This window comes from Neofelis nebulosa, chromosome 15 (genome assembly GCF_028018385.1).
Source record: "Neofelis nebulosa isolate mNeoNeb1 chromosome 15, mNeoNeb1.pri, whole genome shotgun sequence".
Lineage (NCBI taxonomy): Eukaryota > Metazoa > Chordata > Mammalia > Carnivora > Felidae > Neofelis > Neofelis nebulosa.
Genome location: NC_080796.1, coordinates 5,658,536 through 5,674,459, shown reverse-complemented (window position 1 = coordinate 5,674,459; position 15,924 = coordinate 5,658,536). Strand labels below are relative to the sequence as shown.

General features: G+C 45.0%; 1 protein-coding gene across 5 annotated transcripts in view; it reads left to right on the top strand.

The window, feature by feature from the left end:
* The first annotated feature begins 7,726 nt into the window (after positions 1-7,726).
* Positions 7,727-15,924, top strand: part of LOC131495915 (piwi-like protein 3) — a 119,599-nt gene continuing 111,401 nt past the window's right edge. The window contains exons 1-5 of one of the 5 annotated variants that reach the window (XR_009254176.1): positions 7,727-7,802; positions 8,401-8,616; positions 10,872-10,952; positions 12,648-12,792; positions 14,164-14,275. Coding sequence is in view for 2 of the 5 variants with exons in the window: in XM_058701096.1 (XP_058557079.1) it covers positions 12,791-12,792; positions 14,164-14,275 (114 nt within the window). In the remaining 3 variants the exon portion in view is untranslated. Of the gene's footprint in view, positions 7,803-8,400; positions 8,617-10,795; positions 10,953-11,928; positions 12,551-12,643; positions 12,793-14,163; positions 14,276-15,924 lie in introns of those variants that run through there. The other 4 variants (XR_009254175.1, XR_009254177.1, XM_058701096.1 and 1 more) reach the window with 4 other exon arrangements.

Below are 15,924 nucleotides of genomic sequence, written 5' to 3'. Positions count from 1 at the left end.
GTGGGGGGTGTGTGTGTGCGCGCGTGCGCGCGCCATGGGGCTAGGCGGTAGGTGTGAACTCCGTGCACACCGGACTCCTACAAGCAAGCAGGGTAACCCACAGTGACCTGTCACTTGGTGTGGGGGAAAAGAATCCTAGTCAGTAATTTTCTGCACATCTCTAAGAATGTTTTACCAGGCTCCCTGTTACCACAGGATCCTTCTCTGGCAACTTGGCAGTTAGCAGTGTTTGGGGCGTGATTGGAAAACACGTGTAGTTAGCAAGCTGATGCCTTCTTCAAAGTCCTGGTTTGTAAAAGGTGACCAGACAACTACCTAGAGAAGTCGAACGTAACTGTGCCCCCTTCCAGGGTCTGTCCCCTTCCGGGCAGCAATGGCAGGTCGGGCCAGGACCCGAGGCCGAGGCCGCGGGCGAGGTCGGGCGCCCTCTCAACGCGCCCCGCCGCAGGGAGCCGCCGCACCTCCGCCGCCTGGAGCCTCCACAGCCTGTTCAGTCTCCTTGGCGCAAAAGATGCTTTATCTTCTTCCCCTGCTACTTCCTTCTCATGCGTTTTCTCCTATGCGAATAGACTTCCCTTCAACCCGAGTGGATGGAAAGGTTTCTAAAGAGCTTGGCCCTAGCCAATGACCCCTCTTTGAAAGTGACTTCAAAACGGGCACCTAACACCCCACAGGCATCTCTGAGCTCCTGATTCTCCCTCGCACACTTGTCTGGCTTGCTTCGTTGGAAGAAGCTCCATTCTTCCAGTCGCTCAGGCGAAAGTCTTTGCAGCCGCCCTAGATTCCTCTGTCGACCCCAAACTCTTCCTGCACACCAACATCCAGGAAACACTGTCGTCTCCCAATTGTCCAAAAACTATCTGGCATCCGACAGTGTGTCACCACCTCTGTTCCTGCCCTCTGGTCCAAGCCACCAGCATCCCTTGCTGCACGTGGCAAGCGGTCTCCAAGCTCGTCTTCTTGCTTCCACCCTGGTCTTTCCTTCTGCCTGGTTCCCAGCACACAGAACCATATAAATCGGTCCATGCAGTTCCTCTGCCCGACATCCTGTAAAGATTCCCATTTTCTCAGTCAGAGGCACATTCTTTGAGGTGGCTTCCCTCCTGGGGTGCACCGGTGGCTCATTCCATTAAGCCCTGACTTCAGCTCAAGTCACAATCTCGCGGTTTGTAGGTTTGAGCCCCAAGTGTGACCGTGCAGAGCCCGCTTTGGATCCTCTGTCTTTCTCTCTCTCTCTCTCACCCACCCTCTCACCCTCCCCTGCTTGTTCTCTCTCTCTCTCTCTCTCTCTCTCTCTCTCTCTCTTTCTCTCTCAACAATAAACATTGAAAAAAATGGCCTCTCTCCCACCACGTCTCTGACCTAAGCTTGTCTACCTCGTGCTCACCTTGCAGCAGTCACATCGGCCACCTTGTTCTTTCTTGCACGTTTCTACATTAGAAGATTTGCTCTTTCCTCTACCTATGGCTCTTATAACCTTGTAACTCACTCTCCTCTTTCCAGTCTTTGATTCAGTGGCAACTTCTCACTGAGGGTCTGCTTTGTCCCCCATGAATTCAACCAGCCCCCTCACATCCCACCTTCCGGTAATACCCAGTTTTCTGTACTTTGCTTGGTTCTAAATTCATATGTCTGTTTGCCATTATATGTCCTCTTTGGAGAGATGCCGATTCAGGTCCTTTCCCCATTAAAAGAAAGATGGGTTATTAGGTTTTTTGGCTATTGAGTAGCAGGAGTTCCTTATATATTTTAAATTAACCCCTTATCAGATGCGTGGTTTGCAAATACTTTCTCCCATTCCGTAAGTTGCCTTTCATTCTGTTGATTCATTTGCTGTACAGAAAGTTTTTAGTTTGAATTCCCACTTGTCTATTTTGCTCCTGTTTCCTCTGCTTTTGGTATCCTCTGTTGTAGATACTTTTATAATAAACTGAGACAAAATCCAGACCCCGTAAGACGACGTGATAAACATGAATATACAATATTAAGACACCTATTTTTTTTTTTATTTTTTTTTTCAACTTTTTTTTTTTTTTTTTTGGGACAGAGAGACAGAGCATGAACGGGGGAGGGGCAGAGAGAGAGAGAGACACAGAATCGGAAACAGGCTCCAGGCTCCGAGCCATCAGCCCAGAGCCTGACGCAGGGCTCGAACTCACGGACCGCGAGATCGTGACCTGGCTGAAGTCGGACGCTTAACCGACTGCGCCACCCAGGCGCCCCTTAAGACACCTATTTTTATCATCTATGTCGCATCTCAGGGGTTATTAATATTTAATGTAAGTACACTGTATGTAGCAAGTACTAATGAATGATGCTTGGTGTTTTCTTTCAGTGAAGTTTGAATATGATAAATTTGATTGCTGGGCGTGTCAGGAATTAGTTGAGAGTTTGATAAAAATCATTTAAAAACTTACGTGTAAAATGAAATAAGTTTTTCTATTAAGGAAATTCAGACTGTGTTTTTATAAGAGCATCATAAGCTAGGGATAATAGCTTCCAGAAGTAACATTTTGAAGAAAACCAGTTTGTGCAACCCAAGGCATGGACTGTATTACCCATTTACGAGGTTTCTTTCATAATTTGTGAAAGATTGCCTTGCACTGTGCTCAAATATTCACCTTGTAAAATAGTTAAATTAGATGAATATTACAATGTGATAAAAATAACATGAGAGCCTTTCCCAGTTGCTGTAAAAAAAAAATCGATCAGTTGTTTTTAAAAAAAAAAATCATGAAACTGGCCTTTGATAAATTTTGTTTTCAGTTTGTTTATGTAGAGAGACCGAGAGAGCAAGAGCAGGGGAGGGGCAGAGAGAGAATCCCAAGCAGACTGCATGCTGTCAGCACAGAGCTCTGATGCAGGGCTCGAATTCAGGAACTGTGAAATAATGACCTGAGCTGAAAGCAAGAGTCCTCAGCTTCATCCACTGAGGCCACTCAAACAAACACCTCTCATGCATTTTTTTTTTTTTGAAAGGACTGTTTATTTAGTCAGCATCTTCTGATGCCAGTAGAGGGCACTCTGGTACCAGGTGATTAGCCTATAAAGGTAGAGAAAGGACAAAGTTTCTGATTAGAAGAAGCTTGCACTCTGAACAAATACCGGATGAAAGGAGGCAACGCCATAGCAGCAATGAATGCGGTGCTAGGGTAGCCGCTGACATGGAATGGGGTCTTGTTGAGAAAGGCTTCTGGGTAACATTCACCTTCTCTGGTGATCCATTACCGAACTACTGTTGTTTGGATCCTTTGACAACCCTCTTTTCTACCTCCAACCACCTCCACTTAAGTTGTACTTAACATTGTCCTTTGTTTACGTTTCCATTTGTTGTTTATCCTATAAAATTCATGGTTTTTGCATTTGTTTCTGTGCAGAGGAACTTCAGCTGGGGGCTGGATTGCAGGCACTGTCGCTGAGGGGAAAAGGGGTCTTGGAGCCATTTTTCTTTTTTTTTTTTTTTTTTTTTTTAAGGTAATAACCACATTTAATATGTATCTCTCAACAACCTCAAAGCTCATCCAGATCATAGTCTCCAGAAAGAATCCTCACTTGCCCTTTTCTCTTCTCTCCAACTCCTACTCAGTGCCCCCCGTTAGCCAACCGCACCCCCCCCTCCCAGCTCTATGCTACCTGGACAGACTTACCGTCATGTTAAGCCCCCCTCCTTCTGTCCTCCATCCTCCGCACCAGCCTGGAGGCCCACCTGGCAGCGATGTCCCTCCCGGGAGGGTGTGAGGCTGACCCGGCCAAGGCAGCAATTTTTTTCCCTCCACTTTTACTGAGACATAATTAGTTTATAACATTGCCTGCGTTCAAGACCTACAGCGTGATGACTTGATATACGCACAAACTGCAAAATGACCCCCAAGATGAGGCGAGCTGACACCCACATCCCCTCACGTGGTAGGAGTTCTAGGTTTTTAGATTCTACATACCTGTGAGATCATACAGTATTTGTCTTCCTGTGTCCGACTCATTTCACTTAGGATAATGCCTTCAAGATTCATCCATATGGTCACAAATGGCAGGTTTTCCTTCTTTTTTCTGTAGCTAAATAATATCCCTGTGTGTGTGTGTGTGTGTGTGTGTGTGTGTGTGTGTGCACGCGTTTTCTTTACCCATCCATCCATCCATCAGTGGACACCTAAGTTGCTTCTGCATCTCGGTTACTGTCAATAACGCTGTGACGGACATAGTACAGATAATGTCTTTATCTCTTTGAGATGGTGAGTGAATTTCCTTCTGATGTATTCCCAGGAGTGAGATTGTTGGATCATATGGAATTTCCGTTTTTAACTTTTTGAGGAACCTCCCTACCGTTTTCCACGTAAAATCGGCTGCACCGATCTGCGTTCCCGCCCGCAGGGCACGAGGGCTCCTTCTTCTCCACATCCTCACCAACCCTTGTTCTCTCTCGTCTTTTTGCCACTAGCCACACGCACGGGTGGGAGGTGATAGCTCATGTGGCTTTGATTGGATTTCCCTGGCGATGAGGGATGTGGGGCCCCTTTCCATGTACCTGTTGGCCATTCGTACGTCTTCTGTGGGAAAATACCTATTCAAGGCCTCCGCTCATTTTTTAGTTGAATTATTTGCTTTCTGCTATCAAAGTATATGAGCTCCTTATATATGGGGGATAGTAGCCCCTTATCCAATATGCAGTCTGCAAATGTTTTCTTCCATTCTGTAGGCCGCCTCTCGTTGTGTTGATTGTATCTTTGGCTGTGCAGGAGCTTTTTAGTTTGAGGTGTCCCTCTGGTTTATTTCTCCTTTTGTTGTTTGCGATTCTGGAGTCATCTCCAAAAAGTCAGCACCAAAATCAGTGTCAGGGAGCTTCTTTTTCCCTATGTTTTCTAGCCTTATGGTTTCAGATTTTTTTTACATTTATTTATGTATTTTGAGACGAAGGGGGCAGAGAGAGGAGAGAGAGAGAATCCCAAGCAGGCTCTGCACTGTCAGCACGGAGCCTGATGTGGGGCTCAGACTCACAAACTGCGCGATCATAAGCTGAGCCGAAGTCAAGAGTCGGATGCTTAACTGACTGAGCCACCCAGGTGCCCTATGGTTTCCGATCTTTAATTCACTTTGAGTTAACTTTTGCATGTGGTGTAGGATGTGGGTCCAGCTTCATTCTTTTGCATGAACACCCAGTTTTCCTAGCACCAGGTATTGAAGAGACTATCTTTTTCCATTGAGTTATCTCGGCTCCCTTGTCAAATATTAGTTGGCCCTTCAGGGTCTTTGGTGTTTCCATTCGTGTTCTTTACACTCAATCGCGGGAGGGTCAAGGACTCTGGAAATGTTTGCCCAGAAAGGTTTCTGAGTGCTCCCCCAAACTCCACAGGCCATCTCTCCCACAGACTGTGTGCTCCTGCCTGGTATCCTTGTCTCTTTGGAGGCCCCAGTGCCTTTGCACAGTGCTTGGCACATGGCAGGAGCTCAACAGTGGTTGCATAGAGATTCTGACAGCACTTCCTTGGAAGCAGAGGGTAGTAAACCCAGGTACGGAGGAAGGGGTGCTCCGGGGCCCACGAGGGGGCTTGTGGGACAGCCGTCATTTGGTGACGTCATTTGGTGACGTCATCTGGAAGTTTCTCAATGTTCTCATGACCACAGTGGGACTGAGCTGATGGAAAAGAGTAGTTCTGGTGATAAAATCCAAACGGCTTTGGAAATAGAAATCTGAATGCGAGAGCTGACAGGGGCATGTGCTGCTTTGTTGTATACAGATTTTCTGGAACACAGCCAAACTAAGTGGCAAGCCCCTGTTTAAGCTGGGGCTACCCTAATATGTTTCCAGAAGGCCGGCATAATAAGTAGCAATGAGCAGTGGCATAGCTATCCGTCACTAAACTTAGGGCAGGCAAAGTGTCCCTGGCATGTCCCTTACTTAGTGGACTCTCTCGACAGCTTTTTTTCTTTTTTTTGAGAACACTAAAAATATCGTTAGAAGGTTTTCTGCAGGAATCATCCTTGCTCTCCCCAGTTCACCCCCATAAATTCTTAAGTTTCCCGACCCCGAGTTCTCATGGCCCGAGAACTTTCAAGGAAAAAAAAAATCCCCTAAAATAGAGGTCGGGCCCCATTCTGTATTTTGTTTTGTGCCCAAGGAAAAACCTAACCCTGAAAAAATTCACTTTTTTTTTTTTTTTTTTTTTGCTGGAAGTCGGACAGGTAAGTGAACTAAGTGACCACTTAGTAAGTGAACCACTGCCTTCAGTCCAGGGGGTCCCAGGCCTCCCCTGGAGGATGGTTTGAAAGCCCTCAAATGATCCCACTTGCTGTGAGACAGCCAGGCTGCGATGTCACATTCAGGCACCAGGGAGGGGGCGGGGCATAGGCTCCAGGCCCCACCTCCACCCGGCCCTTTCCCCACCTCCACCCACCTCTCCCTACTGCCTCCCTTAGGAGCCCTTCACGGAGATTGAGGCTGAACAGAACAAGAGTTCTGGCCTTGTGGTCCGCAGATCCTGCAGGCGGCGGGATGGAGAGAGGCCTGCCTGGACCTCTGCTCTGGCCGCCACCTCCAGGCAGCCTCAGTTGGGACACAGAGACCTCACAAGGGCACCGGGGCTTTTGGGCCGAAGGCATCCAAGACACCGGGGACCCCCAGGATGCAGGGTCCCCAGTCATCTCCAGGCCTGGAGAGCACCGGAGGCCCTGGCGAGATCTGCCCACGTCTTTAAATATCCAGAGTTCTGTCACCTGGGAGAGCACTCACGGTTGCCTGGAATGAGCCCAGAAGGGTCGAAGGGGCTCAGCAGACAGGCCTCACGATCAGGCGGGCTTTGGCTCTCGAAGCAATTTTCTTCTCGTTAAGAGCTGACCAGTGGTGGAGAGTCTGGTCCGTGAAGGTAGTGAGCTCCCCATCACGAGGCAGGCAGAGAGGCTACGGGATGCCATCGCGGAACACGGCGGAGGGCTTCGAGTCCGGCCGCTGGTGTGAGCCTGTGACCTCAAGGGCATCTTATCCTGACTTTGCCCGCAGGAGATGGGGTGTGGCCCTCGGGGGAGTGGGCACGGTCCACGGGGGACCAGGGGGCCTGCTGGGCTTCTGTGGCTGACGTCAAGGCGCGGGGACGGGGCGGGCGGTCCCTTGCTCCAAACCTCCCCCACCCCTGACCTCGAATTCACAGCCCGAGTTCCATTCGACACGATTTCAGAGCCCTCCAATCTGGGATCCACTCCGGGCTCGGGTGGGAGGCAAAATCTGGTTTCCTGAATCCGACCCCCAAATCCAAGGCCCAGCATTCTCCTCTGTCCCCCTCCTCCTGTTTTTAGCAGCTCAGGAACAGAGTGAACCCTCAGTCCGTGCCAAGAGGTGGAGAATACAACAGGCTCAAAAGTGCCGGGGATTTCATACCTTACCGGGAACCTCCCGCCTCCCTGGTGGGGGCCGCGACCCGGCCTAGAGCTCTCGTGTCACCCACTCTCACGGGCCTGTCTCCTGCCCTCCCCCTCCCTCCTCTCCCAGGCATGTGGGCACACCCCTTCGACCCGGAAAGCACCAGGGAGGAGAACTTCTATGTGAACGAGAGCACCGTGGTGACCGTGCCCATGATGTTCCAGTCGAGCCCCACCAAGTACCTGAAAGACCGGGTGCTCCCCTGCCAGCTGGTACAATTGGAATACACGGGCAACGGGACCGTCTTCTTCATCCTCCCAGACGAGGGGAAGATGGACACAGTCATCGCCGCGCTGAGCAGGGACACCATTCAGAGGTGGTCTTGGAGCCATTTTTCAAGACCAGGTGGTGAATACCCGACAGTACTTGGAACATGTGAAAGACTCCACAACAGGTGTGCTGGCCTTTAACAACCTAGTGTTATGGAATTGTTCATGTTGATCTTGTTCTGAGGTTCATTTGTGTTTGAGAATCTTAGAGCTTCACCCCATCACTGTGAGTGGAGGTACCTTCCTACCTTCTCATGATTTAATAACCTCCACCTTTGCAGAAATAGAGACCTATTTTAGGGGCCTGGATGTACTCTCCAGTTTTCTTTTCCTTTTATAGCAACTAAAATGATGCAGTTCTTTGGTTGTGCTGAGCCTTTTTTTTTTTTTTTTTTTTTTTTAATGCTAAACACTATTACAAACAGTGGCTCCCCACTCACCGTCCCCTTTTGGAAGCGTTGTGCTACAAGAGGTTTTCTTTTGATCTCTTGTTACTGTTAATTTAATATTTTAATCTCCTGTTTTAACTCTAAATGTATGTTTGTGTGAGGATTCCTCTAAAAGGCCGGTACATATTCTGGGCATCAGGTGTGTATAAGTGTTCGTTACTTGTTCATGTCTTGGTTTGGCCTAACTTAAGCTCTCAAGATTGTGGTGTCTCCATTGTTTGGGGAGCGATTGGTCAACTTGTTTCATTATTGACCTGTGCCTCGGTTTTTGCAGGAATGCAAGGTAGAGTGGTGAAGCTATTCCCCAACCATTTCCGAGTGACCTCTCGCCCTGAACCCCTCACGTATAAGTACAACATTGATTACATGCCAGAGGTTGAAGAGGGAAAAGTTCGTACAGATCTGCTCTGCCAGCATAAACACGTAATTGAAGAGTGTCCCACATTTGATGGGAACTCTTTATTACTGCCTCATAAACTACAAAAGCAGGGTAAGTAATGTGATTGGACACTTTCTTTCTCTTTAAGTTTATTGACTTATTCTGAGAGAGAGAAAGCACACGTAGGGGAGGAGCAGAGAGCAAGGGCGAGAGAATCCCAAGCAGGCTCTGCACTGTTTGTGCAGGGCCACAGGGCTTGAACCCACAAGCCACAAGATCATGACCTGAGCTGAAGTCAAGAGTTGGGCACTTAACCAACTGAGCCATGCAGGCACTCCTGTTAGTGGACATTTTCTTGACCTTTCTTCTTTCTCTCACATTCTCCCTGTATTATAGCAAATACACCTTTTTCATACAATGGTTCATGGACACCTCTCGATCTCTTGCCCATAGGATTTGTAACAAAACCCACATGCCGTGTTTGGCTATCACTGATGTTCCCTCATGCCTCATTTTGGTGGTTAAAATGAATTTAAGAACAAAATATATATTTTTTACCTTTCCAATGGCAAATAGGGCTCAAATGCTGACGAAGTATTGAAAAAGTTTTTATTTCTTGTTCCAAAACTTCACACACACACACGCATACACACACAGAACTGGAAGGACTTAATACTCCATTTCTTTTCCTTAATTTAATATTTCTGAGAGGGAGCAATTGGGGGGGGGGCAGAGAGAAAGAATCTTAAGCAGGTTTGACACAGCACAGAGCCTGAAGTGGGGCTCAAACCCCTGAACCATGAGATCATAACCTGAGCTGAAATCAAGTGTCAGAGGCTTAACTGACTGAGCCACCCAGCTGACCCTCTTCAATAAACTTGAATAACTATTCTTTTAAAACGTTTATTTTTGAGAGAGAGAGAGAGAGAGAGAGAGAGAGAGAGAGAGAGGCAGAGTGTGAGCGGGGGAGGGGCAGAGAGAGGGAGACACAGAATCTGAAGCTGGCTCCAGGCTCTGAGCTGTCAGCACAAAGCCCGATATAGGGCTAGAGCCCATAAAATGTGAGATCATGATCTGAGCTGAAGTTAGACATTTCACCGACTGAGCCACCCAGACACCCCACTTCAGTAAACTTCTGTATTTATTTAGCAAGTGCATAGTTTACAGGAGTTTGTTTAAGTTAAAAAAAAAATCACTGTAACTATTTGATTCGGACCCTCATTTGGGTCTCCTAAATCATATTTTCTACCTGCCTGTGTCTCTGGGGGTTAAGATTGCTCCTGCCAGACACCCAAGTGACCTGTTGTTTTGTGGTCCAGTAATGAGCGTCCTCTCCTTGGAAGGAGCACTAGACCTTTTTGTTGTTTCTTTACCTCAGAAAACAGAACTGGTCAGCCGGTGGGGCAAAAAGATTGTGAAGGTGATCACTGAATTCTTCAGTGAACTCAAACCCACCTCACTGGACTGCTTACGTTATTACAACATACTCTCTAGCAAATGTGTTTCTGAGATTTCATTTCCTTGAGATTTGGTTGCATGTTAGTGTGTCAGTGGCACTGTACATAGCTGTTTGGTCCTAGAATTTGTGTTCTCGAGGTCTCCTCGTGTTCTGGGAGGGCAAGCGATCTTTGAGATGCATCGGCACTTGAACCTCACCTAGATGTGCTTGAGTTCTGTGGCTTATTGTTGACATTGTTCTTCCTGCCTACCCCCACATCCCGTGCCTGCTCCCTGTCTAGGGAGGGACAGATGTCAGCTGTGCACAGCGATGCCTCTTTCTCCTGGAGTAAAGGTGCATTTGTTTTCTTTTCTTAATGGTTGTTTATTTTTGTAAGAGAGAGAGAAAGAGCAGAAGCAGGGGAGAGGCAGAGAGAGGGAGACACAGAATCTGAAGCAGGATCCAGGCTCCGAGCTGTCAGCACAGAGCCCAGTGCGGGGCTTGAGCCCTCAGTGCAAGATCATGCCCTGAGCCAAAGTCTGGTGCTTAACCGACTCAGCCAAGCAGGCACCCCTACATTTGTTTGGTGTTCTACACTTACGGTGACGCACAAATAGTGAAAATGAAAATTGGAGGCACGTAGTCTGCAAAAGAGGTTTCAGTTCATTTCTGGGGATGAAGGACCTTCTGATGACCTTCCCATGACCCTTTGTTGTAGATTATGTAAAGGAGGGAAAAATGGAGGTTCAAGGGGCCTTAATATCTACCTTACAATGTCATTTCCTTGTTGTATCAGGCACTTCCTGTTAATCGTTTGTAAAACAAAGTCACTGATCGATTTCTTTCCCCCAGTGTATCTCCGTGTTTGTTAGTAAATCTTCATAATATTCACTGCGGTTTCCACGAAATCCATTCTTCCAATTTCTAGAATTTCGAAGATGATGGATTTGAAGCAAGTTGGTCGCAACTATTACAACGAGAATGAGGCCACGGAGTTCCTCAATCATAAGTACACAGTGGAAAGTTTCACATTCTACAGACCTGACCATAGAAGCATTTGAGAAAGTGACTCTCATTTGAAGCAGTAGGATTTATAAGTGATGGTCTTTTCAGTGGTACCCACTGGCCATGAACGATTCAGTTAGAATTTCATGTAAATTTGGAACGAAGTGAAAAGATTCACTCTTACAGTCCTAGAGTGATAAGCATAAACCTTGAGGTATTCGGTAGTTCTATAAACCTCATAAGAAGTCTAAATCTTCTAAAATTTGGATAGTAGATTTCTCTTAAATACTTTCAATCATAGTAATTATAGCTACATGTATGTATGTGTATATATTGTGTATATGTTTATAATTCATACACCTATATCCTATATATTCTCACATACATACATACGCATGTGTGTGGCTATAGGTGTGTGAGCCTGTGGGTGGTAACAATATGGTTTAACAAAGAGTGTAAGAGTTATAACTAGCCCATCAGGTAAATCTCTATTGGAAAGGTCCTTCAAAAGATCAGTTCTTACTAAAAATAAGAAATTGAAACTGCTTGACTCCTAAGCACCAATTTTAGATCCCAAGTTCCAACACTGGGACGCTTGCTTCCTTGTTCAGAGCTTGGACTTTGACCCTTACATCTAATGTCTTCTGTTTGCAGGCTGGTAATCTGGCCTGGATATAGTGCTTCTATTCTTGAGTATGAAACCAGCATTACCCTCTGTGCTGATGTGAACCACAAACTGCTCTGAATGCAAACTGCTTATGATCTAATGCATGTTGATAACAAATCCCAAAGGAAAGATGCTATGGAAATTTTTAAGAATTAGTTGGATCAATTGTTTTTACATCTGTGTTTATTAACTTTTTTAATGCTTATTATTTTTTTTGAGAGAAGCAGAGAGAGTGTGGGGAGGGGCAGAGAGAGAGAGACAGAGACAGAGAGGGAGACACAGAATCCGAAGCAGGTTCCAGGCTCTGCACTGTCAGCACAGAGTCTGATGTGGGGCTCGAACCCACGAACCATGAGATCATGACCTGAGCTGAAGTCAGACACTTGACCAACTGAGCCACCCAGGTGTCCTGTGAGTCTGCTATTTAAAAACCTATCCAACCACTTTGAGAACTTTTTCCCCCCATAAGAGATGGTCCTATAGTTTTTGAATCAATAAACATTAAAGGTCAGAGGCAGAAATAGCATGGGAATGGTGAGAATCCATCCACACTTTTCTCATCTGGCTATACAGCATGAGAGAAAGATAAGTTTCAGTTGTAGATTTTGCTGTTCTTGTGATTCCTGATGTTGATCCAGTCACCTGCTCTGAACCCTCTCTCACATGTAACAGAATATGCTCCTTCCAAATTTCTTTTCCCTTGCTTTGTGTCTAACTATTTTTAACAATCAGGGCTTAATTATCATCCATTAGCAAATGTCCACTTGACGGAAGTGTTTTACTTCTAACCTTCTTCTAGACCAGACATTTTAAGCTGAAGAGCGTGGATGTAAAGCTGCTTGGCCAGCATCATCGTAGGAGTCCTCAACTTTATTCCTGCTTTCCAATTTCAAAATTCACTACAAAGCTCTAGGAATTAGGACAGTGGGATACTGGTATGAAGATAGACCTAAAAATCAATGGAATACAATTGAGAATCCTGGAGTTAACCCTCACATTTATAGTCCATTGATTTTTTTTTTTTTCAGCAAGAGTTTCAAGACCGCTTTCTTGGGGTAGGAATACTCGTTTCCTCAAATATTGCTGGGACCACTGGATATCCACCTGGCCGTTCCTCACAGAAGATACAAAATTAACTCCAATTTATCCCCAAAATTAACTAAAAATAGACCTAAATGTAAGCGTTAAAACTCTATAAAATTCCTAGAAGCAAATCTAGGAGTAAATTTTCTTGACTTTGGCTTAGAGAAAACCTTATAAAATAAAATGCCAACAGAGAAGGGTTGACAGAAGGAAAACGTAAATTGGACTTCACCAAATTGAAAACTTTCTTTCTTTGAAGTGAAAAAAAAGGGGGGCGCCTGGGTGGCTCAGACGGTTAAGCGTCCGACTTCAACTCAGGTCACGATCTCGCAGTCTGAGTTCGAGCCCCGCGTCGGGCTCTGGGCTGATGGCTAGGAGACTGGAGCCTGCTTCAGATTCTGTGTCTTCCTCTCTCTCTGCCCCTCCCCTGTTCATGCTCTGTCTCTCTCTGTCTCAAAAATAAATAAACGTTACAAAAAATTTAAAGTTAAGAAAAAGAAAGAAAAAAAAAAAGGAACAGAATGAGAGAACATTTGAAATCACATATCTCCAGAACAACTTGCTTCTACATATGTAAGAAATGTTTACAAGTCAATAATTAAAAGAGAACCTAACTTTTACTTATTTCTTCAACCCAACTTTCAAAAAAATGGGCAAAGGATCTGAATAGACAGGCTTCCAAAGAAAATATACAAATGGCCAATAATCACATGAAAAGATACTCAATATTCTTGGCCATCAGGGAAATGCAAAGTCAAACCACAGTGAAATACCCCTTCATAGTATGATGGCTAAATTTGAAAAGGCAGAGACTAAGTGTCGGCAAGGATGTGAAAAAGTTGGAACCACCCGTCAAATACTGCCGGTAGAAGTAAAAATGGTGTGGTCTCTTTGGAAAACAGGATGGCCCTTTTTCAATATGCTAAATACAGTGTCACCATATGAGCCAGCAATCTCTTCCTAGTTTTATACCCAAGAGAAATGAACACCTATGTCTACCAGAATTGATACATGAATGTCCATAATCTCATTATTCATAATAGCTCAAAGGTGTTAACAACTCAAATGTTCATCAACTGACAAATGGAAAAATAAAAATGTACATCCATAAAATAGTGTGTCATTTGGCAACAAAAAGGAATGAAATACCAATACATGCTACAGCATAGATAAACCTTGAAAAGTAGTACACCAAGTGGAAGAAGGCTGTCAGGAAAGGTCACATACTGTATCATTCAATTCATGTGAAATAGGGTGGGTAGGCAAATGTATAGGATTTACAACTCTGTGAATATACTAAAACCATTGGATTGTAGCCTTCCGTAGGTGAATTATATGTCATATGAATTTACTAAAGTGGATATATCCTGAAACTTCTTGTAGGATTTAAAGCTTCTCACTTCTTACATGATCCCATGCCATAAATATGTTAGGAATACTACTATGTGTTGTGACCATTCCACAGGTATAACAATAGAACCTATCGAGTGGATGCTATTAATTGGGAGGAGACTCCCAGAAGTACGTTTAAGAAATCAGGTGGTGAGGAAATCACCTTCATAGACTACTACAAGGAGGTAGGAAATGTCCTGTCCTTCAATGTATTTAAATCTCATTTTGTTCTTATTATGTAGTCAAATATATGTCTCCTAAAAATACATGTGCAATATAGAGTCCTGTATGTTAGATTATAATAATATAACATCACCTATTAGCCTATAACATATATATAATCTATTATAAAATTTCTCCTTAGTGGTATTGTAACTTGACAGATGTATTATCCATGCATTCGAGTGCCTCATATATAGGGTAATGTCACATGATTAGAATGGCTCCGGTATGGCCTCTCCCGTGGGCCTAAGAGGAGGCTATGGTACTTTGAAACATGTTGATGGATCATTGGGTAGAAAATATGGCAAGACTTCATATGTGACCACTTTCCTTATATAGAAGGTTGAGCCCTATAGAATTTGGTTTGAAAAGAAGAAACAAATGACCAATTACCATCTGGAAAGATGTCAGCTGTATGCTGAATCTCAGAACTCATGGATTCCTCAATCTCTGTTCACAAAGACATAAGTAAACTTAGCTTGGTGCACAAAGATACACTAGTTGAGGAGATTAGTTTTCTAGCTTTGGCAGATGAGAGAAAGGAATTACAGATATCTGTAACAAATGGAAAGAACTTACAAATATTTTTTTTAAAGAACAGCTTGTATTTTTATACTGGAATCCAAACCATGGCTACTTGGAACCACCAAGGCTACACAGCCCTCTGGCATCCCTTCAAGGGGTGGTGCTATTACATTATCCTCACTTGTGCTTCATACTTAGTTCTTGTTCATTCAATCCAAAAAAGCACTTAATGAGTGCCCATTACACATCTTGGGTATACATTGGTAAGACCACTGAGTTGTCTGTTCTTAAGGAACTTGCATCCTTACGGCAGGAAGAGAGACGGCAGACAAGACTGTTCTAAGGGTTATGAGGGATATATCTAGATAATTAAAATTGAGAGGTATTATGGACGGTGTCTGGTGGTTCAGAGTAGGTGGTCATGGGAAGCTCTGAGAAGCTGGTATGTGAATGTCTGAAAGGAGCAAGCTGTGTGCAAATGAGGGAGAAGAGAAAAGACCCCACTTTCCAGATGGGCGAGATGTATCCAGATCCCAAACAAGGCTAGATTATTCTGTGAAGAAGTGCACATGGTTGCGGGGAGGACATCCTTGGATGTAGGATATGAAATCAGAGGATGAAGTGGGGGCCACGTTGTATAAAGTGCTGTCCACTGAGACAAATGAGATATTGTCAGATGTTATACAGATGGATGAAGTGATATATTTTATTTTACAGAGATGTGTCTAATTACAAGGAACGGGCTGTATGTGGGTAAAAAGGGAGGCAGAGACATCAGTGAGGAGGTGGCTAAGTCACTTTAGGTCAATGATAATGGTGACCGGGATTAGGGTGGGAGAGGTAGGAAGTGAGTGGATGCCAGAGTCATTTACTACAACGGGGGAGTCGGTGTGAGAAGATTGGGGACTTTGGGGTTGACTTAGGCTCTGATGGAGGTGGTAGATGGAGATACCTGGCTGATATTTGCTTGTTCATTCTCCAAATTTGACCTCAAATGTCATTGATTGAGAAGAGCCATGCTGGGTATCCAGAGTACATCCACCCCACCCCCACACCAACCTGCAACCTCAGGCCTCTGTGGGGTCCC